The sequence below is a fragment of the Choloepus didactylus genome, chromosome 2 (genome assembly GCF_015220235.1).
Source record: "Choloepus didactylus isolate mChoDid1 chromosome 2, mChoDid1.pri, whole genome shotgun sequence".
Classification (NCBI taxonomy): domain Eukaryota; kingdom Metazoa; phylum Chordata; class Mammalia; order Pilosa; family Megalonychidae; genus Choloepus; species Choloepus didactylus.
The window spans coordinates 132,409,076-132,434,108 of record NC_051308.1 but is presented as its reverse complement, the minus strand read 5'-3'; the positions used below and the strand labels follow the sequence as shown (position 1 = coordinate 132,434,108).

Sequence of the window (25,033 nt, the reverse complement as noted above, 5' to 3'; positions counted from 1 at the left end):
GTCAAAATTCCCCAAACAGCAAACGAAGCTTCGGTTGCAGTAGGTAAGTCTCTAATCACTTTTTTCCCTTTAGAAAAATCACCATTTCTGTAATACCCAAGAGCAAGAGTACATGGCTTTCTGTTTAGAGCAAGGATCAGCAAACTATGGTCCCCAGACCAAATCTGGCCGTTGCCTATTTTAGTAAATAAAGTGCTAGTGCAACACAGCCACCATTCATTAAATTATTTACTGCTGCTTTCATCCTTCAACTCATGCAGCATTGAGCAAGAAAGGCTGGTCAGCAAAGCTGAAAACATTTACTAAGAAAAAGTTTGCTGACTTTTGCCCTAGGGTGAAAATTGTGCAGAGCCCTAGAAAGGGGAGGACAGAGGACCTTTTGTGGGGGTGGAGAGGAGGTGCATAGTTCTAGAATGTACACGTGTTTGAGCAGCTGAGGAAGGCAGGGGGCGGGGGAGGACAGGGATCAGTGTAGATATATACAGGGGACCTGATGGAGCAGTCCATAAAATTTAAGGACAGTTGATTAACAGGATCATCCTCTTTCCATCTACTTAACCCTTCCAAATTCAGCTTGAAAATTACATCCCTCAGGAAGCCTCTTCCAGGCACCAACTCTGCATTGCCACGGTTCCTGTTTCAGATTCATCAGTGTTCCAGTTGTGGCACAGATGACTAGTTGCCACATGTTTCTTCTCCTTCTTCCTTGGCAAGACCACCCACTGGGCATATGGCCTCCCAGAATAAGGATTGAACTTTCCAGCTTCCCTTGCTGCTACATGTGGCCATGAGACTTCATTCTGGTCAACAAGAAATAAGCAGTCACAGTGTGTAACAACTCTCAAGAAGATGTTTCCAGACAACCAGCATGTACTCTTCTGTCCCTTTTCTTCCCTTTTTCCTGTTGATTGAAATATGCCAAGTGTTAGCTAGAACTCCAACCTCCATCTTTGCGCTAAATATGGTAGAACAGCAAGGTGGGAGTCTGGGTTCCTGTGGTTGCAAAGCCACCACATCCAGTCTGGTTACTCCTGTACTCCTCTGCCTCAGAGAGAAATGTTGCATTTAAAACGCTATTTGTTGCTATTATGCATGCCCACTTTTATAATCTGGTAGGTCATGTAACACCCAGTTCCTGGTGAATATTTTGGGACACATATTCACTTTGTGTCCCATGGTCAGGCATTCAGTAACATTAAAATGGCTCAGTACCTAAAGTAATTTGGACAGAGAATAAAAATATATGCACAGGGCCTCCCTGAGGAGCTGGGGGAAAATGCAGAGGTGTTGGGCTTCCTCACCTGGATTGTCGCTGATGTTCTCACAAACATTGAGGACTAGTGGTTTGATGTACTGAGCCCTCTATCACGGGACTTGCCCCTATGAAGCTTGTGACTACAAAAGGAGAGGCTGAACCTGCTTATAATTGTGCCTAAGCATCTCCCCGAGTACCTCTTTGTTGCTCAGATGTGGCCTCTCACTCTAGCTAAGCCAACTCAGTGGGCGAACTCACTGGCCTCCCCCCTACGTGGGACCTGACTCCCAGGGGTGTAAATCTCCCTGGCAACATGGGATATGATTCCCGGGGATGTACCTGGACCCGGCATCATGGGATGGAGAACATCTTGACCAAAAGGGGGATGCAAAATGAAATGAAATAAAGCTTCAGTGGCTGAGAGATTCCAAATGGAGTTGAGAGGTCACTCTGGTGGGCATTATTATGCACGATATAGACAACCCTTTCTAGGTTTTAATGCATTGGAAGAGCTAGAAGTAAATACCTGAAACTATCAAACTACAACCCAGTAGCCTTGATTCTTAAAGATGATTGTACAGCAATGTATCTTACAAGGGGTGACAGTGTGATTGTGAAAGCCTTGTGGATCACACCCCCTTTATCCAGTGTATGGATGGATGAGTAGAAAAATGGGAACAAAAAACTAAAGGAAAAACAGGGTGTGAGTGGGGATGTTTTGGGTGTTCTTTAATTTTTTATTCTTATTTTCACTTTTTCCAGTATAAGGAAAATATTCAAGAAATAGATTGGGGTGATGAATGCACAACTATATGATGGTACTGTGAACAACTGATTGTACACTTTGGATGACTGTATGGTATGTGAATATATCTCAATAAAATTGAATTTAAAAAAAATAAAAAAGCACTGTTTGTTTTTCCCCTTATTGCGTGAAGCTGTGTTTCTCTCTCCCATGGCTTACTCCACCCCAACTCCCATCAGTAAACTCCTGGAGAAGAGGATGCTTCAAAATAGTAGATGGCAGTTACACCACGAGGAGGTTTCTATGTCCTTCATAACACACCTCCAAATCCTGTGTTCCTGTTTTGTATGAGGTTTTTTGTAAGGCTAAGCATAACAGAAGTTAGAATATAGCCCAAAGAGGCAGAGAGTCAATTACTCATAAGAACCCTTGGGAAAAGGTTTTAAACCATATTTCAATCATTCTATTTTCTTTTAATGTCACACTCAACACATGGGTCTAACACAAAAACTTTAATAACAAACACACTATTAACTACCTACCCCCAAATAAAGAATATTTTAAATATAGGGTTAAGTAAGTTCTAAACTAACAGTGTGTGAAATACTACCACATCTAATATTTCTTCATTCTTGAGAAAACCTGGAAGAAAAATTGCAATTTCAAAGGAAGGTACACCACTTCTGGTGTTAAACTCTAATAGCTTTCTTAGGTTTATAGCAAACAGTCTGGCTTTACGTCAAGCCACTGGCCTGGAACATGGTCTTTTCTGTCATAACTTCACACTTAGAGAAAAAAAAAAGTCACATGAATTATGACTACACAAAAAAAGTTTAAAACCTAAATGAGTCCAACTCCTGCTAAGACCCTGAATTTCAGGAGACAAGAATGCTTAGTAATCATCCTCGTCATGCATGTCCACCATCACGGCAGAGCCGTCACTGTTCAGAGTCACCCGATCGGCAATCAGAGTTCTTAGCATCTCTACGTTTACACACAAGCGTTTCACTTTGGGCAAAGCAAAGAGTCTTTCCAGGGGCACATAAAACTTATTTCCAACACAGAAGGGTTTGGGAGCCTTTTCCACACTGTCCTTTTCCAAAAGAGAAAGTTCTGGTTCATGGCATTTGAAGGGGGCCTCCAAGTAGCCAGTGTCTTCTGGCATATCCCCAAGGTGCCCATCATCCTGCTGCTTAAGACTTTGCAAGTGCTCCCTCCTCATGTCGTAGACTTCAGGAATCACTTCATTCAGCACTGCACCCTGGCGGTACTTTTTTTGCTGTAAACTTGGATATGTGACTGTATAAACCTGAAGGGAACAACCACCACAAAAAAAAAAAAAAACTAAACCAGTCAGGTTTTTGCCATGTAAGAACTATATATACCTATTGGGTATATGTCAAACCTCACTAATCTTAAATGCCTCCATTATAATGTGAGTCAAACGACTGACATATAGACATTATCTGATTATTTCCCATTATCTCCCAGCCAGCTTTCAACCAAATCATACTAACCCAATATTCCTACTTGTTATTAGATTAAAAAAAAGAAAATGTTAAGGAAAAAGGTCCAGTTAACTAAAAGGGAAAATTTGTTTTTTCACCACATCTCCTTAAACCCCAAGAATCTGAGGAGCTTGGAGGATCAGTTATAACAGTAGGTTCCTGAGTCAGGCTTGGGAGAACTGCAACTGGCTTTCCTCTTTCCTGCTGCTAATCCCAACAGACTGCAAACACAGAAGTTCAGAAGTCTTCTTGAGAAGATTCCAGTAGAAGACCATTCTCTGTGATATGTTCTGAGACTAGGTAAAAGGCCAGGCAGTCTCAAGGGTCACCATAAGACCAACCAAAACCACAGTAGGGACCTGAAGGATTCCCCTGGGTCAACTTCAAAAAAGGTCCTTTATACATGTGTCTCTACTAGCTACCACACAAAGAATACTCACAACTTTATAAACATGTTCATGTTCAATGTGCTGCTCTGAAACACACGGTTCATCTGCCTTTGCTGGATTTTTCCTGAAGATCCCTATCTGGGTACAGTATCCAACATTTTCAGCTCCAGCTGGTGGTTTCCCCAGGCCAGTAAACTCGACTGAGTAATTATAGAGATTTGCCACATCTAAAGCCCTGAAGTCAAAACAAGGAGAGAAATCATTTTTTTTTTCTAAACTTATAGCTATTATTAAATAAGCAACAATGTTCAATGAACTTAAACACTTCTAAGTTGTCAATTCCTCCACCATCACATAATGACACACCACTGGGGTTACTGGATTTCTGTGAGCATTCAAGCAATGACAATGTCCATTTCCAAGTAACTGTATGAATATGGAGAAAAGGAAAGTTATGGGGCAAGGTGTGTGGGAGGGTAAGAAGACCACAAAGGCTATAACCCCAACTACCTATTGGGGTTTGGAATTAAGCCAAAAACATGACCATCTGTTGGCCTGGGGGTGCCTCGGGACAGAGGCATACTGCTGACCCTCACAGCTCTGCACTTTCCTTCTGTTTGGTTTCTTGCCTTCACACCAACTCTCCAGATGGCTTCACATAAAAGGTGTCTGGTGCCCACACACCCTTTCCACACTCGCCTGCCTGTGAGACTTGGGGGGATAAAACACACTCTTCATTTCTACTCTGATCCAATGCAGAGAGGTTCCTTTGTTAATCTTGGCATAAAGCAGATTGTAAAAGGAAGATGAATTAGAAAAGCTAATTTATTGAAGTAAATTTAAAAATAATTTAGGTAATATGGTATCAAGATTTATTTCCTAGGATTTTAAATTCCTCCCAAAACAAAAACAAAAACCTTTATGAACTCACCATGTCTGAAACTGTATTCTGTTCCACTCAAATTTGTGATCTGAATCTCTCAAGGTCACTGCTGGAAACAGGGGATTGAATTCAGAGTTTGGAGTGCTGATGACAATCATGGCTGGAGAGAAGAACCCAAATACCACTTCTGGAAATTTGGCCAGATCTTTTGAATCCAAATGTTCTATTCTAAAGTGGTTAATGGGAAAGATACAATAATATAGCTTTTCCAGCAAGTATTTTCCAAATTAATGTAGCAAAACAAATTATTTCACTGCATTGGTTTCTCCCTTCTTTGATCTTCTCAAATGACCTGAAAATAACCACTCATCATTTCATCCTCCCCCAGACCCCACCCATGGCACTCGCATTCTCACCAGTAATATAGGTATATGAACATGTGCTCTACAGTATGATGCACCAAGAAGGACATATCACTTCAATGGTATTCATGTCAAAAATGCATACCCTGAATCTTATCATGAGGACATACACAAATCTAGGTTGAGACACACTCTACAAAATAATTAGCAAAGTATTCTTCAAAAATATCATAGGCAAATAAAACAATGAAAGACTTGTTCCAGAATACAGAGATATAACAACTAAATGCAACATGTAATCCTGGATTGAAACCTAAACTAAAAATTTAAAAGAAGGTCATTACTGGACTAATTAACAAATAGACTGTGGATTAGATAATAGTACTGAATCAATCTTAAATTTCCTGATAAAGATAACTGTACTGCACCTATATAAGAAAAAGTCTTGTCCTTAGGGGAAAAAGATACTGAAATACTTAAGTAGTAAAGAGGGATGATGTCTCCAACTTACTCTCAAATGGTTCAGATAAAAAATACATACATACGTATACATACAAAGAGCAAGCAAGATAGAAAGCATATAGGGCCAAATTAAACCAGAGAATCTGGGTAAAAGGTATAATGAGAGGACTTGTACTATTTGTGTCACTATTGTGTAAATTTGCAATTATATAAAAATTAAAAGTTACAAACAGAGGTCTCACAAAGTCTTGCTGACATCCCATCTAAGTCAATGTACCCTAAAGAAACCAGACATCCACAAGTGCACCACAGGGTCCTAGCTTCCAATTGATTCATAAGCATGCTAGGAACACTTTGAATAAGATGTCGAGTCCCTGGCTGCAGGGACATCTGTTACCACAACATTCATGGGCCTCTCTCTGCTTCCCCCTTTACCCCAACCCCAGAGAGCAAGATAAAGAACTGGGCTTGCATATCTTCAGCCCACTCCCTCCCCTTCCGCTTTGTCTGTGTTGTTCTCCTGCCTGCTGGGGTCTGCCTGCAGCCCTGGGGGAAGCTTACCAGTAAATACTCAGCTCCCAGTTGGGGAGACCTGTGGTTTCCCAGCCCCGGTGTGCAGACAGATAAGACCGCCTAATTCTGGTATACAGTATCAAGAAGCCCACAGCTGCTGTTCACCCAAGCTATGTTTCCCAATAGGCTTATTGGTAATAAAGTCGATATTTTGATTGCCATCTGCCTTTTTCCTATCTCAGTCTGTGCCAACTTGAGTAAAGAGGAATTATTAATTATGTCTACTAAAGCTCCAAAACATAAAAGGGCAAGTGGAGACTGCTTGGTAATGAAGGACCCACACACCAAGGGGGTCTGAGTCACCAACACCAACCTTGAGGAAGGAGGCATTCCTGTATTCAAGGTTAAAGGCAGAACTGCAGAACCAAAAGGCTAGTATTGACAGAAGCCTTGCCTGTGAAAACTGCAGTAAATGTCATCAGAAACCTCGCAGAGAACCACCCTGAACAGAGCACGGGTCTAAACAGTGTGGGAAGATGGGAGGAGGATTGGCAGGCCCCAGCTGTGCTGAGGAGCTTTGCTGTGGTGACTTCAGACAATTGTGGCTCCACAGACTGGACTAATTTTAAAAAAATAATATGGTCAACTGTGAGAACTTTAGTTCTTATGGGAGTGGTACCAGATAATATTGGAGGATTCACTCCATGCCAGGAAGTGCTTACACATCTTCTTGATGAATTCTTACTACCACCCTAAGAGATATTATATAGTGTCATTAAAGCTATAATGGAGGAAAATGGAGAGAACCAAGGAAGAATCAGAGACATGAAAATGGACAGGATCCTGGAACCCGAGGCAATGCACATGTCAGGAGAACACCTCAGGGAGTCCTCTCCAACCAGGCCTGCTCTGCTGGCCCCATCTGCACATGGTCAGGTGATGCCTAGACTCAATCACAAATCCCCTTAGGGTCCCTTCTACTATACCTTCTTTTCTTTTCGAGACAAGCTTATTGACAAGACTCCATTTAAATATGTCTAGGAATCCAGGTGTTCACTAGAAAAGCCAAGCAGGCAGAGAATGCAAGCCTATGAGAGGGTGGGAATACAGTTGGCTCTAGTGGACCCAAGAACCTAGACAGGGGTGCCAGAGAGTCTGACTTCAATAGAAGCAGGAAAACTGGGTTCTCTGAAAGCTCCCAATTTTAAGAACTGTGAGCAACTAATTCAAAACTTTAAGCATAAAAATGCCCATACTAAAATATTTAGGAAATTTTACACACTACACAGACCTAACAAAATCTACCTTGCCCCATAGCCAGGCCAAGGGTCATTAACTGCATTTCAACCTTTGGTCTGCGTCTCTAACGCTCCCTGCACTATAACCCTCTTTCACCTACCTTTTAGACCTCAAGGCTTTGCTGACAGCATTCTTGCTGTTGTAACAAGGATAACATTTGTGAAGTATTAACCAATGTTCCTCTGTTATCCCCTCCAATAACGTCTTCTTAGAGGCCTTCTATCTCCACTGCTGAGCCATTTCTCCCTCCCAAATGCCACCTTTGTAGCAAAGAGGACCAAGCTGCCTAGGTCCGAAAAGAAACAGGAGTCTTGAATTTCCAGGCTACTTGCACTTTAGAGACAAAGAAGTATTTCTACACTCCAAAACATATCTTGTAACATATCAAGAGCTAGGTCTGATGGACCAGATCACAGAACTACTTCCCCAATATTGTGAGGGTCTCCATGGGACTGAGTGCCCTTGAGAAGAGTGAAGAAGCAACAGGCAGTAGCTTCTGGTCAGAGAAGAAGAAGAAAGCCCATATCTGACCTGGGGACATAGGATGAAAGTCAAGAGAGAAGGGTCGAGGTGTGACATGTCATTCTTTTCCTGGCCAAAGTCCCAAAGGGAGAATTGTTTTCAATGGGATTAGGGGACACCTATGAAGACTTCTGCTCCCCTTGCCATGATACTCTAAGAAAAAGAAATCCAGATAAATAGAGGGTAGGAAATAAAGAACTGAAGTAAAAGCAAAACAAACACACACTTATCATATGACCCAGCAATCCTACTCACTGATATTCACTCAAGTGGAATAAAACTTACATTCACACAAAAACCTGTATGTGAATGTTTGTAAGAGTTCTATTCATAATAATCCCAGACTGGAAACCAACCAAAAATCCCTCAATGGGTGAATAGATAAATTGCAGTACATCCACATAGTGGAATACTACTCAGCAATGGACAGAAACAAACTACTGACATACTCAAGAACTTGGATGAGTCTCAAAGGCATTTGCTAAGTGAAAGAAGCTGATCTCAAAAAGTTACATACCATAGGATTTCATTATTGTGGTATTACTGAAGAGACCAAAATATAGTGACAAAGAACAGATCAGTGAGGCCCAGGAGTTAATTTCACTGTGTGTCATTTAAAAAAAAAAAAACTTCTATAAGCAGAGCTAAAAACTAAATGACAAATTTGAGAGAAAATGTCTGCATTCCATATCACAGTTAAAAGACTGATTCCTGACATATGAAGAAACCATGCAATCAATAAGAAAAATATCAACAATCCAATAGAAAAATGCATAAAGGATACATACAGTTCCAAGAATAAACACCAAATGGCTCAAGCATTTGAAAAGGTGTTCATTCTCACAAACTGAAACTAAACTGAGATAACACTTTCTTCCTCTCAGATTGTTAAAAATCAAAAAATTGGATAAGACGTTGTATTGATGAAGGGGAGGGCCACACCCGCCTACATGGCTGATTCTTCGTGCGAATCAACACAAAGTGGAAGCTAGTTTGGCAACAATTTTTGTGGTGGACACTTCTCAGTTGTCCACCAAAATCTATTCCACTCTTCTTCTATAGTAAGAGCTGCCTGAGCAGAGATCACATTTCCAGCATCCTTTTCAACCAGGAGCGATCAGAAGCCTAAATTCTCGCAAATGGAATACAAGTGGAACACATGTGTGCACCTTCCAGGCTTGGGCCTTAAAATATCTGGCGTATGTGCTTGTTATTTCTCCCTCTTCCAGGAAATGAAACAAGGATATGCCCATGGTCCTCCTATGATGACAGAGACGGGGTTAACATTACAGAGAGTGGTAGAACAGACAGAAGGGATTTGGTTCTTGAATGACTTCAAAGAGTCAACTACTACCAATCACGAACCACTCACATCGGGACTATAAGCTAAGAGAAATAAGGTTCTACTTTCTTTAAATCACAACAGTGTGGCCTCTGTTAAACCACTTCAGTTTTCACTATAACCAAAAGGGCTATCAAAACTACAAATACACACATCCTTTGTCCTAGCAATTTTACTTCTAGCAGTTTATACTACAGATATACTCACATATGCAAAAATGACATACACAAAAGTACTTATTACTATAGCAAAAGACCAGGTTACTCTAAGTATTCATCAACATGAGACTAGTTAAGAACGTTATGCTTAGCTCAGAGTGGAAAAAGATGCAGCAATGAAAAAAACACAGAAAGCAATTTTCGGTCTGACATGGAACATCTCCAGGATATATTGCTAAGTGGAAAAAAAAAAAAAAAAGCAAGGTATAGAACAATATGTATAGCATGCTACCATTTATGTAAAGTAAAATATATGCATGTATCTTTGTAAATGATGGGGTATTTCTGGAAGTATAACCAAGGAATTGTTAGTAACAGCTGTCTTTGGGGAGGAAAACTGAGTAGCTGGAAGAAAAAAGCATGGGAAGCTTCTCACGTTGTCTCTTTGTACCTTTTGAATTTTAAACCATACGTAGATATAAATTTGGGAAAATTTATATTCCAAAAAAAAATTTTTTAATGGGTAAAGTGACATATCTGGAAGGCAAGATTGGTAAAGGCACAGGTAAGAAGTTGACTCAAAGGACAAACATCAGAAGATTGATAATAATTCTTATGATATTAACAAATAAAGGACAAAGGGTCCAAGAGCTTCTCTGGACCCAAAAAATAAATGTATAATGTATAAATAATATATTTCAATTATAATAATATATAAATAATACAGTAAATGTATAAATAATAAACTCTACATAGGGTTTATTCCCTGGCATGAAATCCACAGTTTATATTGAAGCCTACATGGATAAATCTACCCAGTATGAAACAAAACCAATTACACAGATTGTGATACTAGGCCCTGTGAGTTTACTATGCTTAAAGAAACTCAAGGTGGGAAGATACATGATAAATGACAATGATTACAGTGACTTCCACTTTGAACTACATTAGAAAAAACTTTGTCTAAATGAAATCTGCAGGCAGCCCTTCAAACTAAAAGGAAAAATATCACTTCTACATCTGTCTTAACTCTTCAAGAACCAAGCAGGAGAAAATGCTTAATATTTGCATAGCTAAAAAATATCAGATAATACTTTGGGGCAGAGACATACTGTAGAATATTAAGCTTGGCAATCTTATCTAGTGAGGAAATAAAGATTAATTTAGATGATAACTGTCTATTAGAGAGTCAGGGAGCAAGTAAAGATTTCTAATTAAAAGGAGGAGATATATGAGTTTAAAAATAACTAAAAGGACAAACAGAATACTGAATACCTGTAAATAATTCTCATAATAATTAGCAAATAAAGAATAAAGGATAAAGGGTCCAAGAAGGACTTCAAGGAGGACAAACTGGATATACTTTATGCATAAATGGTGAGACCAAAATCTTTCCTGGAGAACAGCACATTACCAAAAATTGGAAATGAACCTAAACACACCACCAAGCAAACCAACCAGAAAGCAAGCTTCTTTACTACCAAAAGGCCATGAAGATGCACAGATCGTGGTTTGTAAATACCATCTCCCATTAAAAGGAACCCAAGTTCCTTGGAGAAATGGCTGATCCCAGGCTGGGGCAGGAAAAGTAGAAGACAGGCCAGAAACATTTTATTATATCAGGAAGTAAAAAGAAGTGTTCACAAAAATGATACAGACATGTCACAAGGACACAGAGCCAACTTCAAGGGTTCCACTGGCCAAAACTGGGATAATTTAAGCAACAAAATAATTAAGTACAGGAATGAATTATTAACCATTAAAAAATAGGAATTCATAACTTCACACTGATAATGAATAGTTGAATGAATGAATGAACAAACAGAGGAGAAGGGATGGCTCTTGTTCAGAACGGTGAAGACCAACTGGTAAATGTAGAGTCATGCTGGAATCGGAAAAAGCATAACTTGCCACCATAACAGTAAAGACTGAGTCAGACAAGAATCATAGTGGATACCAAATGTAGGAGGAAATATGGACAAAGGGCAACATATTTGCATGGTCTTTAAAGTGTCTCCCCACAGACTGATTATTAGTTGAAAGAATGAAACAGTAATTATAAATGGAGCACACAGGCACCTTGACGGGGGATCAACATTAACATCACCTGTTACATATGGCTAATGCCCCACTCCTGTTCCTTCTCATCACTCCCCCCATCCCTTCTACTCCTCCCTTGCCCAGGTAACCATTATCCTGAAGTTAATATGTAACATTCCAATGCATTTTTGTTGTACTTTTCACTACACATGCATGTTTCTAAATACTTGTTTTGACTGTTTTTTTTTAATTTTCACATATATAAAATCATATTGCATATCAAAAAAAATTAATCACCAAAGAGGGCTGATGGACACCATGTGCCTCCATATGGGATGTCTTGAGGACACAAGATCACCTCTGCAGTGTCCCTCAGTTCTTGGAGAATGTACAATCTGAATCTAATTACCAGGAACCCAAAATGAAAAATACTCTATTATCGCGGCGGGTGGAGGGGGCACTCCACTCTTCCAAACTATCAATGCCATAAACAAAGGCTGTGGATATTCCAGATTAAAAGAGGCTAAAGAGACATGACAATTAAATGCAACAGATGATCCTACATTTTTCTCTCCATTACAGGATCCAGTCTAGGGTCAGGCATTGCATTTAGTCCTATAACAGAGGAAAAAATAATTCTATAAATGACATTATTGGGTTAACTGACAAAATTGGAATAAGAATGATAAAGTATTGTTATCAATGTTAAATTTACTGAAATTGATAACTGTATTATGGCTATATAAAAGAACACCCCTTATCTTAGAAAATACATGGCAAAAGGTCAAGATATGTATAACTTACCCTTAAAAATGTTTCATAAAAAAACATGTTGAGTGAAATAAGTCATATATAAAGGGACAGATATTTTATCATCCTGCTTACATAATATAGTTAGAATATGCAAATGTATAAGGACGGAAAGTAGAATAGAGGTTACCAGGAGCAGGGACTGGGGGAATGGAGTTAATGCATAATTGGTGTAGAATTTGTTTGGGGTGATGGGGAAGTTCTGGTAATGGATGGCAGTGAAGGTAGCCTAACTTTGTAAATGTGATTTATCCTACTGAATGGTATACATGGGAGTAATTAAGATGGGAAAGTTTAGGTTGTATATATGTTTCCACAATTTTTAAAAAAGAGAGCAACTAAAAAGATAATGACAATTAAATGCAATACATGATCCTGGACGGTATCTAATAATGGAGGAGAAAAGGGACCTGACTCCCACGGGTATAAATCTCCCTGGCAACACAGGATATGATTCCCAGAGATGAATCTGGACCTCGCAAGGTGGGATTGAGAACATCCTCTTGACCAAAAGGGGGATGTGAAATGAAACAAAATAAAGTTTCACTGGCAGAGACATTTCAAATGGAGTCTAGAGGTCACTCAGGTGCACATTCTTATGCACTGTATAGGTAACCCTTTTTAGGTTTTAATGTATTGGAATAGCTAGAAGTAAATACCTGAAACTATCAAACTCCAACCTAAAGCCTTGACTCTTGAAGATGACTGTATAACAATGTACCTTACAAGGGGTGACAGTGTGATTGTGAAAATCCTGTGGATTGCACTCCCTTTATCCCATGTATGGATGGATGAGTAGAAAAATGGGGACAAAACCTAAATGAAAAATAGGGTGGGATGGAGGTGGTGATTTGGGTGTTCTTTCTTACTTTTATTTTTTATTTTTATTTTTATTTCTGGTGTAAGGAAAATGTTCAAAAATTGATTGGGGTGATGAATGCACAACTATATGATGGTACTGGGAACAGCTGATTGTATACCATGGATGACTGTATGGCATGTGAATATATCTCATTAAAAACTGAACTTTTCAAAAAAGGACATTATTGAGACATATGAAAAAATTGGAATATAGAGTATAAGATATATATTATTGTTAAGTTCTCGAACTTGAAAACTGTACTTAAGGTGGTTATATAAGTGAATATCCTTGTTTTTAGGAAATGTACATGAAAGTATTATGTGTTCAAGGAGCATAATATATACAACCTACTCTCAAAGTGTTTAGAAAACCGATAAATAGATGATACAGCAAATGTGGCAAAATGTTAAAATTGGTGGATCTGGGTATGGGGTCAGGGGGGTGGGATCTGGAGTTCTCTATATTGGTTTTGTATTATTTTTGCAATTGTCCTGTAAGTTTGAAATTATTTCAAAGTAGTAAAAATTTTAAGGAAAAAAATGTTTCCAAAAAATTGTTGTGTATGTATGGGATGGGGGAGAACAAGACCATGTACAAATGATAAAGAAAATGGGGCAACATTAAAGATAGGTGAATTTGGGCAAAGGGTATATGGATGTTCTTGGTACTATTTATTTTTGCAACTTGCATGTACATTTAAATTTATTCCAAATAAGTTGAAAAAAAGCCAGTAAAGAGAAGACATTACCAACTGAGCAATTTTCTTTACAAATAAGAAATAAGATTAAGGCCTAAAACTTTAGAACACAAAGTTTACTGGCATTAATTCATTCAGATTTTTCAAACAGTCTGAATCAGCTTAATACTTACAACTCAATACATGTTATCAAGTCAAATCCAAGCAAACGAGAGTCTCTCTCCACTGCAGAGCCATGATACAAGGTAACAGTCATAGTCAGCTCCCTGGGTTTTATATAATCCCCACTGACAGGGGACAATTTATACCTGCCAAGGCAAGAGATGTTTTGAACACAATAATCTAGAGTATCTCAGCAGCTACAGAACTTTGATTCTCTGATAACTATCTTTGACCTACATTGATAGAAATCTGACATGGCCCGTTTTCCACAGCTTGATGTATTAAACAGGCATTTCCCCGCATACGGAGACATTGCTGGCCACTGAGAACCAGATTTTAAGTGATAGCAATATTTTTATATATTATAACTTTGATATTGCTTTCATTTTTAATACTTTTGGTCTTTTAGCTCAGTTTGGATCAGTGGTTTTCAACTTTTTCTTCTTCAGTAGAAAGACATTCTGGAAACAAATCTGTGGAAGTCTAATGTGTTTAAGAGTTAGCAGAGCTCTTTCAAGCTAGAGGAAGCAGTCTGGTGCCTCTGTCCCAGTGCTCTGTTGAACAGTTTAAAATCCTCCGCTATAAATCATGGTATCTGGCATTAAAGTAATGAGATCTTGTCATAAGCAAGTTTGAAACTGGATTTGCAGTGTTTGGGCTATTATAATGACTTAACTGAAGCTATACTTTATAAGTTGGTACAAACAAAACACGAGTGTTATTCACAATGTATTCATAAAAACCCAAGACAATACTCAAATTAGTTATGACACAACCTTATTATTCAGCGAGCTTACAGCTCTCCCATAACCTCAATATTTAAGTGTAATTATTAATTACACAGTATTCATGTATATATATTAGTATATTGTATATTAGTACTGTATAATTATTACTATTAATTAAATATAATTAATAATGCCATTAGTCTTATATTAATGCACAACTCTTTCAGAAACTAGGATTTACTCTTTCCATCGTAATTTATCCTCATCAGTATCTACTCCAACAAGCAGTTCAATGCACTTGTGGAATTTAAGTATCCATAAGAGCGAAGTATCACCACAACCCAAGTCTGCCACCTGTAAATGAGAGAGAATGTTATTTCAAAGATTTTTATAGCCAAAAGTCAAGAATGATCAAAAAGTTTTGTGGGGCAGTCAGCAACAGAAGTTAGACCAGAATAAAGTTATTATATGAACATATCTCTTTTTTTTATATAGAAAAGTATACAAAAAGGGAAATTAATCTAATGAAACATTATTAACCCAGGGCAAAAATAAGGATCATATCCTCATAACTCCCCATGACCTACTAGAAAGAGTATTTAGGCTTTTATATAAAACTCCTCTTATTCGGATGAGTTTCAGTGTGTACTCTCAGGGCCTGGCACAGGAACACCACATGTGGCAGGCATGTGCTCCCTAAGAGGAAACTTGGTGCCTATGAACAGCTTCATGATTGATCAAAACAGGTGTCTACTTCAACGTGGAATATGACTCCTGGGGAGGAATCTAGACCCGGCATCACGGGATGGAGAACATCTTCTTGACCAAAAGGGGGATGTGAAAGGAAGTGAAATAAGTTTCAGTGGCAGAGAGATTCCAAAAGGAGCCAAGAGGTCACTCTGGTGGGCACTCTTATGCACAATATAGATAATCCTTTTTAGGTTCTAATGAATTGGAGCAGCTAGCAGTAAATACCTGAAACTATCAAACTACAACCCAGAACCCTTGAATCTTGAAGACAATTGTATAACAATATAGCTTATGAAGGGTGATAATGTGATTGTGAAAGCCATATGGATCACACTCCCCTTTGTCCAGTGTATGGATGGATGAGTAGAAAAATGGAGGCAAAAAAAAAAAAAAAAAAAGACACCCAGTGTTCTTTTTTACTTTAATTGTTCTTTTTCACCTAATTTTTATTCTTATTACTTCTGTGTGTGTAGTAATGAATATGTTCAAAAATTAATTTTGGTGATGAACACACAACTATATAACGGTACTGTGAACAACTGATTATACGCTTTGTATCACTGCCTGGTATGTGAATATATCTCAATAAAATTGAACTTAAAAAAAAGCCATCCCTGAACAGTGATTTACAATTCATAAACATTCTTATTATAGCTGATTTCCTTAACACACATTCATATGCACTCATACAGATTTTTATTAAATCTGATTTTCTTAATGAAGCAACAAAATCTTCATTAACCTTAACTAAATTACCCAAATTTCTGAACCCCACTTTAGGAGAAAAAGGCAAATGACAGTAAAAGAAACTCATGATAAACATTTTTTACAAGTGCACCCTCCTTCCCCAAGATTCCCCAAACCAACCTCTTGGGTAGTTAACGGCTCTAATCCAGACTTAAAATAGATGTTTGGGGACATGAACCATTGCAGGATCCTGAATTGAGAAAGATTCTATGCACTGCCTTAACATGCACAAATATATTTTATAATGGTTTTCAAAGGGTTAAAACAGTGTTATCTCTAAAGTTCACCTTAGATTTCATCAAAAAAATCCTACTTTGTAAAATCAAGATTAAGATTTCTCTACCTTGGCATTTCCTAAATTGTTTTCCATGGAACACTCTAGCTCTCCTCTTGAAAACTCAGACAATAGCACAGCAATAAAGGGATGTTCAACCTCATTTAACCCAATTTTTCCAACAAAAATGTTTGATCACAGTATCTTTTCCTTGAACACCTATTAATATCTTAGATAAACCTTACAGTCTACCTCAAAGCTGCATACCGTTGGTTGGGCATGTTCAGTGATTTTCTTTTCAGAAGCATGCACATCTGTCATTACCCAGGGGACAGAGGAGGGGGTACAGAATTGAAAGATAAAAATCTAGCCCCAAAGCCACCTCAGCAGGTGATCTCACTGCCCTCCTCACTACGTGGGACCTAACTCCCAGGCGGTGTAAATCTCCCTGGCAACGCAGGGTATGACTCCCAGGGATGAATCTGGACCCAGCATCATGGGATTCAGATCATCTTGACCAAAAGGGGGAGGCAAAGTGAAATGAAATAAAGCTTCAGTGGCTGAGAGATTTCAAATGGAGTTGAGAGGTCACTCTGGTGGACATTCTTATGCACTACATAGATAACACTTGTTAGGTTTTAATGTATTGGAATAGCTAGAAGTAAATACCTGAAACTATCCAACTCTAACCCAGTGGTCTTGATTCTTGAAGACAACTGTATGAAAATGTAGCATACAAGGGGTGACGGTGTGATTTTGAAAACCTTGTGGATCACACTCCCTTTATCCAATTTATGGATGGATGAGTAAAAAAATGAGGGCAAAAAGCTAAAGGAAAAATAGGGCAGGGGGGATGATTTGGGTGTTCTTTTTCACTTTTTTTTAGTTCTTATTATCATTTTTTCTGGTACAAGGAAAATGTTAAAAAATAGATTGGGGTGATGAATGAACAACTATATGATGGTAATGTGATCAACTGATTGTATATTTTGGATGATTGTATGGTGTGTGAATACATCTTATTAAAAGAAAACAAATCTAGCCCCAGAAAACAAAATACAGACTTAGTGAGGCATTAAACTGCCATAATATTTATAAAGTATACTCAATTTTCTTTCAAATAGGAAGTGAGCTAAAAGTATACTAGTGTGATATACAAACCCCATTAATGCTTGTAAACAATCCAGCAAAAAAGAAAGCTTATAGAGTTTAAATAACTTGACAGAACTCATTAGAAAAAATTAAACTGCCAATCATTTTCCTGAAGAATTCTATGGTTCTTCAGTCTAAACTGACTGTGTAAAAGCTGGCTGTTCTCTAGACTAGCCCATAGTTAGCTCCCTTGCTTCCAGGAAAGCCAAACACGTAACACCGATACAGTGGAGTGGCATTACCCAGACATATCCTGTGGGGTAGATAAACCACAGTTGACAATGATCACTACCTTTGGTGCCAAGGGCCCTGTGCTTCTCTCTGACCATCCCATCCCATCCCATTCCATCCCATTCCAGCCAATAAAAGACCCCAATTACTGCGTAACAAAGATGTCAAGAGCAAAATGATCATAAAGTAACTGTGGAGAGGTTACTTAGAGCACAAGATCTTAGTGTAAAGATTCAAAGGAAGTTGGATTGATGATTGACAGGGTCTGAACCCAAGGAAAGGAACAAAGGTTACTCTGGAGTTTTAAATAATCTCCTTGGAATTTTGCATAATTAATTCTCTTCCTTAAGATTAATGAAATTAATTTCTTCAGATAAAAGTCAGAATTTCAGGAATATAAATTTCAAATAGAAAGAAACAATCCTATTTCAGAACAATTGCTATTGTCTATACTGTACTAATGTGAGAAAAGATTAGGGACACACCCTTTTCCCATTCATAATCAGAACTTGAGTCTTAAATATTCTCAGCACCATGTTTCAGCAAAGAAAGGTTTCCAAAACTTTACTTTGATTTTATTTGTCACACACATATAGAAAGCAGTCACTAAAATTTTATTGAACAAAACATTAGGTTGAATCACATGGAATTCCATATTGAAGTCTTCTGAGCTGCCAAATAGGCAGTTTTAGATACTTCAGCTGAATACACATCTGGATATTTATGACGAAACAAATTTCTGCAGTATGATGTGCAGTGGCAGTTAAAATAAGGGTTGTGGTAACACAGCAGAGTCTCAACTGACTATTGAAGGTAAAGCAGAAAAAAGAAATCTTACATCCAGAAATTCACCTTACCAGTATCTAGTCTACATTTAGAATACTAAATCCTTAAGAGTAGTGACCAAGTAATTACTGCCAGATGCTTGGCTCTGTACCATGAGTCATTAGCTAAAAATAATGTGTTTCAACTTAAATTGCATGAAATCATGACTTTCTTCTGAAATTAGTAAGTATGCCCATTATCTAAAACACACACACACACACAAAACCACAATACCTGTGGCTACAATACCAACTTGGCTGACATTCTGATTAAAATCTAGAAATATGGGACCTTCAAAATTACATCCAACTATAAAATTTCAAGATTTTCTTCACATTTGAAACAGTTCATAAGACAGTATTAATAATTAAATGTCTGCAAAGAGAAATACCAACCTTCTTGGGTTTATGTTGCTCCACTAAATCTTTAATGTACTGATAACGCTGTCTGTATAACGGAGGATTAAACTTAATTACCTCCTTGCCGAGAATGTCTTCAAAATTCCCATCAACCACACCATTGCACTGCAAGATGATAAACAAAAAAGGAAAAGGTTCTAAATCATGCATGCTTTCAAAAATGAAATGAGGAGCAACTTTATTTCCCTGGTCCTCAACCACCCCAATGTCCTAAAATCGAGTTATTAAGCAGCACTGCATTTCCTCAACAGTTCAGCTTGTCTCTCAGCCTCTCTCATGCTTTTTGAATTAGTGAGACTCAGACTTGACGCATCCAATAGTTTGCTTGCAGCTAAAAGGAAAATTACTAATGAATGCACTCAATAATTAGAAGCCTCCTAGCCACAAGGAACCTTTTGTGGAGTAAATTGCCAAAGCCTGTAGTCCAGGTGGGCAGGAAGCTGGAAATTTTTTGTAAGGATCTCATTAGAAAAAAATTTATATGACTAATCCATAACAGCTGTTGCTCCTGTTCCTAAAAACCAGTTTTGTAAACGAGTACAATCAAAAGGCACTGATATCTAAAGCATCTTGTCCAACAGAAATAAAATGCAAGCCATGTACTGCATGTGATTTTAAACTTTCTAGCAGCTGCCTTTTTAAAGTTTTTTAAAGGTAGAATTATAACATTATATTATTTAACCCATTATATCTAACATGTTATTTCAACATGAGATCAGTATGAAATCAATAGTGCACATTAATGATGAAGAATAATGTTAAAGATTTTGCCACTTAAGTAACAACTGATAAAAAGAAAAACAGATTCATTTCACTTTATATACATCAAATGTAGATATTTCTTCTATGTACATCCTTTTTTAGCTCAACACATACTGGGAAATGGTCCAGCCGAAATGTGATGGAGCTGCTTCTACCAACCTCACGATCTATATCACCAGATAACTCTTAAACGTCATAGGAGCGGGAAGATCCATGGCCTTATCTTTACCTGTAGGTTGTTTTCCTCCATTAGGAGCTAAGTCACGTTGCAAACAAAAATGCGGATGTACCCTTCAAGCTCTATATTAGTAAACAAACAAAAACACAGAAAAACATCAACGACTCAGTTGTAAATATAAATGTCAGTTTTTATAAAGAAAAGAGCCCGGAGGAAATGGCTTCCCAGATCAGTAGGCAGAGAGCTGGGCTCGGGCTTCTCTTTACACGTGACCACTTAATTCACAGAATTTGCCCAGTAAATATTGGTTCAGAGATCAGCAAACAGGCTCAGAAGGCGTAAGTCATTTGCCCAAAAGGTCAAAGGGTCTGATATCAAAGCCGTATTACTTTCACTATGCCAAACCTAGGTAAGTGCAAAACCAGTCTTTCCTTTTATTGTTACTTTAATACAAAGTGAACAACCCTATCAGTTATGTCCATTTCATCGTTAAAACCCTAAATCTCATATCGCTTTCAATAACTCGTCCATACATTGTCAATATGCAATTTTGAAGGAGAAAAAAAGTGTCGTTAGTACTTCAGGGCCTAAGGCAAGGCATTAGGAAAGTTTATGCTCAAACATCTATCTGGCTCACTCATGAAAACTGATTTAAATTTTGGTTCCCTATCGCAGACTTACTTTCGTCTATAACTCAAACGAACTTAGCCTGAAATTTAGGCAACATGTCAATCACCTAGCTTTTCAGTGATTATCTAACGCGTATTACGAAACCCTCTTCATGCGAGTCAACGTTACGGTCTTTACAGAGCTTCCGTCTTCATGCCTACTGCCTTTCAGTTGGAAGCACATCCAAGTCGAGAAACAAAGAGCTGAGGAGATGAACCGAAAAGGCACCACCCGAGCCCCTGCAGCCGCATTTAACTCGCAGACCCGCACCAGACGCCCCCCGCACGCTGCCTCGCCACGTGACGTTATCCGCCCAAGGCCGCACCTGCGCTGCCGGAAGCTGCGCCTCTAGTTCTCTGCGGGGCGCGTCCGGGGCTTCCGTCCGGGGCTTCCGTCCCGGGCGCCCCGAGCCCCGCCCGGCCCCCGGCTCCCGGCCTCATCCCTCTCGGTCCCCGGCTCCGAGGTGTCGGTTTTGCTTTTCATAACGGCCGCTGTGGCGCATGTCCCGAAGCCATTTTCTGGGTTTTCCACTGAACCTCGCCGCGTAGTCCTGCCGCCACTCCGCCACATCCGCGGCTCGCACTGGCATGCGACTCTCGCTGAATGGCGGCCGGCTCAGGGCGGGTGTTGGCTCCGTCGCTCTCCCGTGCGCGGCCCACGAGCAGAGAATGGCCAATGGGAGGTGTCAAGGGACCAACGGGGCCTCCACGCGAGGCAGTCCCCGCTCCTTCCCACAAGAATCCGCAAGGGCCTTAGGCTGGTAAAGTTGCGGCAGTGTCACCTGAGCTGAGAGAAGAACTTTCTTTCAGTCCCCAACTGGTTATTTCGCTTATTATTGTGGACAGATCTGATGTCTTAGAAAAGTTCTCCTTTTGCTGCAAACTCAGAATGACGCTTGTCAAAGGAGTACAGTATTTTCTTTCATACCTATGATAAAAGAGTATGAGGGGACGGCTGGGGAGCGAAGCTGCCTTGGGGAAAAAATATTTTTTACTCCTAATTTAGGATTCTAAAGCTGGTGTTTACAACTGAGTTAATAAGCCATTAGTATGTCATAGATAATATATTGGACCTGTATTTTCAAACACTTAGCACCTACTGCATGCAAATGTTGTGCTAACAACTTTGGGGGTTGCCACAAAGATAAATACACAATCTTGGTTTTGGTAATTTGGATAGTTTCATAGGAGAAAAAGTATATAACTCAAGGTAAAAAAAAAAATAAGTTTCATAGAGCTACGATAATGTCAATAGCAGTTTGAGAAGTTCCTGTGGCTTGGCAAAACTGCACTTTTAATAGATTATCTTGGTCGAAAGAACATATTCCTTACTGCAGAATGTAATTTAAACAGAACGATTTAAAGTTAATGATCGATAGAGTATTCTTGGACGTAGAGTTTCTGCCTCATCTGCTATATGACCCGTTTATGAACTTAAATTCAACCTAATGTCCATTTCGCTCTCCAAATTTGCCTATTTCAGATACCATCCTTCTCCTGGTCTCCTAGTTTCCTAGTCTCAAATTCTGAAAATCATCCTTGACTATACGTTTCTACGCTTCCCATATTTGACCAATCACTAAATCTCTGCCTTTTCAAGCTGTCAGTTGCATCTGCTCCTTCCCACAGTCTTTGTCACCTCGTTTTCTCATCATACTGTCTTCTCCCACCAGATGGTAAATCCCACAGAGATACAGACTATGTTATACCTTTTCAGAATGAGTTTGAAATCAAATATGCCTCAAATACTGTTTTTACTCCTACTCTCTAACCCTTAGAAATTTATTTAACTTCTTTGAGTGTCAGTTTTTTCAGTTGAAAGATGAGAATTAACTACCCGTTCAGTAAATTGAGATCAAGTACTTGTTTGAGTGAATAAGACATTAGGTCCTTCTCTCATGGAGCTCACAGCACAGCAGATGAACGGGAGGTATGGGCTTGCACTGGGTGATCAAAAGTTGGTTTCCTGGGTCTCCTTAGCAGCTGTTAGAATACCCTGTTCATTATGTGATGATTGATCATGATGATGTCAATGTTTATGTTGATGGCAGAAAGGCTGACACAATAGGTCAGTAGCAAGTCTTCTGATAGCTTGGTGGCTGGCAGAATTAATTCCTAGACTTTCTCAAAAGATATCAATAAATATGTGGTGAGAAAATGCTATATGTCAGTTTTCCAGTATGTGCTTTGATCTGGATTCATTTTAATTATCAACACCTGGTATATGGAAAAGAGTTTGTTTAAGCAACCAAGCTTTATAGATATAAATCAGGTACCTCAAAATATTTTGGCATGATGGTAAGAACATTTCCACAGAGGTCCAATAAAGGAGTAGCAAGATGAGTTGCACACCCAGTCACTGAGATGGCCCTGTTGTCTGTGAGAGAGTTCACACAAGCATTGGGGAAGGTAACAGAAATGAAGCACATGTTTATGATGGACAGAATCATGAGGAAAAAATACAAGGGTGTGTGAAGTTTCTGGTCAAGTGTGGTGGCAGTAATGATGAGAAGATTCCTTACCAAGGTAGCCAAGTACATCAGTAGGACTAACATGGAGTGCATGAACCTTAGCTTCCATCCTTCAGCAAAGCCCATGAGGAGAAACTCAGTCACCATGCTGGAATTGGCCATTTTCTGGACGTTCTTATTGATCTGGAAAGCAAATGGAATTAAAGTTTGGAAGCATAAAATTAGTTAATAAAATCACTTTAAATATTTATATATATATGAAAAATAATAATGCTTTTTATAGTGAAATCTTCTGTTATTGAAGAGGAAAATTTGTGGCAAAGTTTAGCATTCTTAGAGTTAGGAATGTCCTGACAATATAGCATATGAAAGCAGTGAGCCTCAATGTGATGAAAAAGTAAATTGCTGCACCTTGCTACCTTCTTTGTTTCAGCCTTGATTCAGATCCCAGGCATTGAGTTTCTGCCTCCTCTTTCCACCCTCTATTTTTCAATTGTTTAAAAATTATTTTTATTATAGGCTGAACAGATATGAAATGCATATAAGGTATAAAGACTCACAATCCAATCCAATGAATATCCGTGTACCCACCACTCAGGTGAAGAAAAATCACATTACTCTGATCCCAGCAATCCCTAGGATATTCCTTCCTATCCCATACCTTTCCTCTTATTTCTGAGGCAAATACTGTGCTGAATTTTGTGTTTATCATTCCCATGCTTTTCTTACTAGTTTTCCTACTTGTTTGAATCTGCAAACAATGTATTACTTAGTTTTGCATGTTTTTTTAAACTTTAAATAAATTGGTTGATACAGTATATATTCTTCTGAGACAGTATTGTTTCTGAGATTTACCCTGTTGCAAGTAGCTGTGATTCATTTTGCAATGCTTTATAGTATTCCGTCATGTATATATATATCACCATTTTTAAAATCCATTCCCTTGATGACAATTGAGCTATTGCCAGTTTTTTCTATCGTTGACAATGCTGCTGTGAACATTCTCCTGTCTGTCTCCTGGAATATATGTACAAGAACTGCTCTAGCAGTGGAATTTCTGGGACATAGTGTAGAAATGTTTAAATTTCCTAGATAATTCTAAACTGTATTCCAAAGTGGATACTCCAATTTACACTCATCATCTGACTGTTTTGTGGCACCATATCTTTGTCAGCACTTAATATTATCCAACTTCTTAATTTTTGCCAATCTGGTAAATGTAAAATGGTGTGTCTTTGTGGTTTTGTTTACGAGACTACTAAAGAGTTTGAAATTTTTTTTAAAAAAAGTAAATTGCCAATAATTTAAAATTTAATTTACATTATTATTAGCTTATAATGTTATTTTATTCTATTCTGTTGAAACTGCAAACTTGGATTGCTTTGCCTACTTTCGGTAATAATCCTCAAATATTTAGACTTTGGTTGCATAATTAACAATAATAACAACAAAAAACTTGGCTGGTCTCTGTTCCAGGTTCCTAGGAGATCCATCTCAATCTCTGGAATTTCCCATGATAGAACTGTCTTTTGTTATTTGTGGTGGGTTCCCCTTCCATACCCCTCCTGGCCATTGATGACACAGAGTGGGGCCAGCCTTAGTGATAGTCTTAGAATGGAAACTGGCCACACAAGAAAGCTCAACCATGTGATTAGGGGGTTGGGGCTTTGAGCCACATCATATCAGCCTGACCTCCTGGGAGAAGGAGCTGGAGATTGAGTTCAACCACATTGGCATTGATTCAATCAATCATGCCTATGTAATTAAAAGCATATTAAAATTCTGGACCCTGAAGCTCTAGTGAGCTTCACTGATTGGC

The 25,033-nt window shown here is 38.6% G+C and overlaps 1 protein-coding gene across 4 annotated transcripts; it reads right to left on the bottom strand.

Moving 5' to 3' along the window:
• Window positions 1-2,497: 2,497 nt before the first annotated feature.
• Window positions 2,498-21,446, bottom strand: HENMT1 (HEN methyltransferase 1). 4 transcript variants are annotated; one of them, XM_037826485.1, is made up of 8 exons: window positions 20,757-21,446; window positions 20,127-20,197; window positions 19,112-19,240; window positions 14,979-15,091; window positions 14,021-14,155; window positions 4,829-5,008; window positions 3,949-4,132; window positions 2,498-3,309 (listed from the first exon to the last, which is right to left on the bottom strand). In XM_037826485.1, the coding sequence occupies exons 2-8, from the start codon at window positions 20,145-20,147 to the stop codon at window positions 2,893-2,895; spliced, it is 1,179 nt and encodes a 392-aa protein (XP_037682413.1). In that variant the 5' UTR covers window positions 20,148-20,197; window positions 20,757-21,446; the 3' UTR covers window positions 2,498-2,892. The 4 variants fall into 4 exon arrangements, with proteins under 4 accessions (XP_037682413.1, XP_037682414.1, XP_037682416.1 ...); XM_037826486.1 differs by having other exon boundaries at window positions 20,812-21,446; XM_037826488.1 differs by having other exon boundaries at window positions 20,883-21,446.
• Between the last annotated feature and the right edge of the window lie 3,587 nt (window positions 21,447-25,033).

What these genes read in the sequence shown, in the direction of transcription:
- HENMT1 (XM_037826485.1), bottom strand. Translation starts at nt 20,147, where the DNA reads ATGGAGGAAAACAACCTACAG. An exon ending in AGCAACATAAACCCAAGAAG is followed by an intron (nt 15,092 to 19,111) that starts GTTGGTATTTCT and finishes TCTCATTTACAG; the next exon opens with GTGGCAGACTTGGGTTGTGG. An exon ending in AGAATACAGTTTCAGACATG is followed by an intron (nt 4,133 to 4,828) that starts GTGAGTTCATAA and finishes TTTTGACTTCAG; the next exon opens with GGCTTTAGATGTGGCAAATC.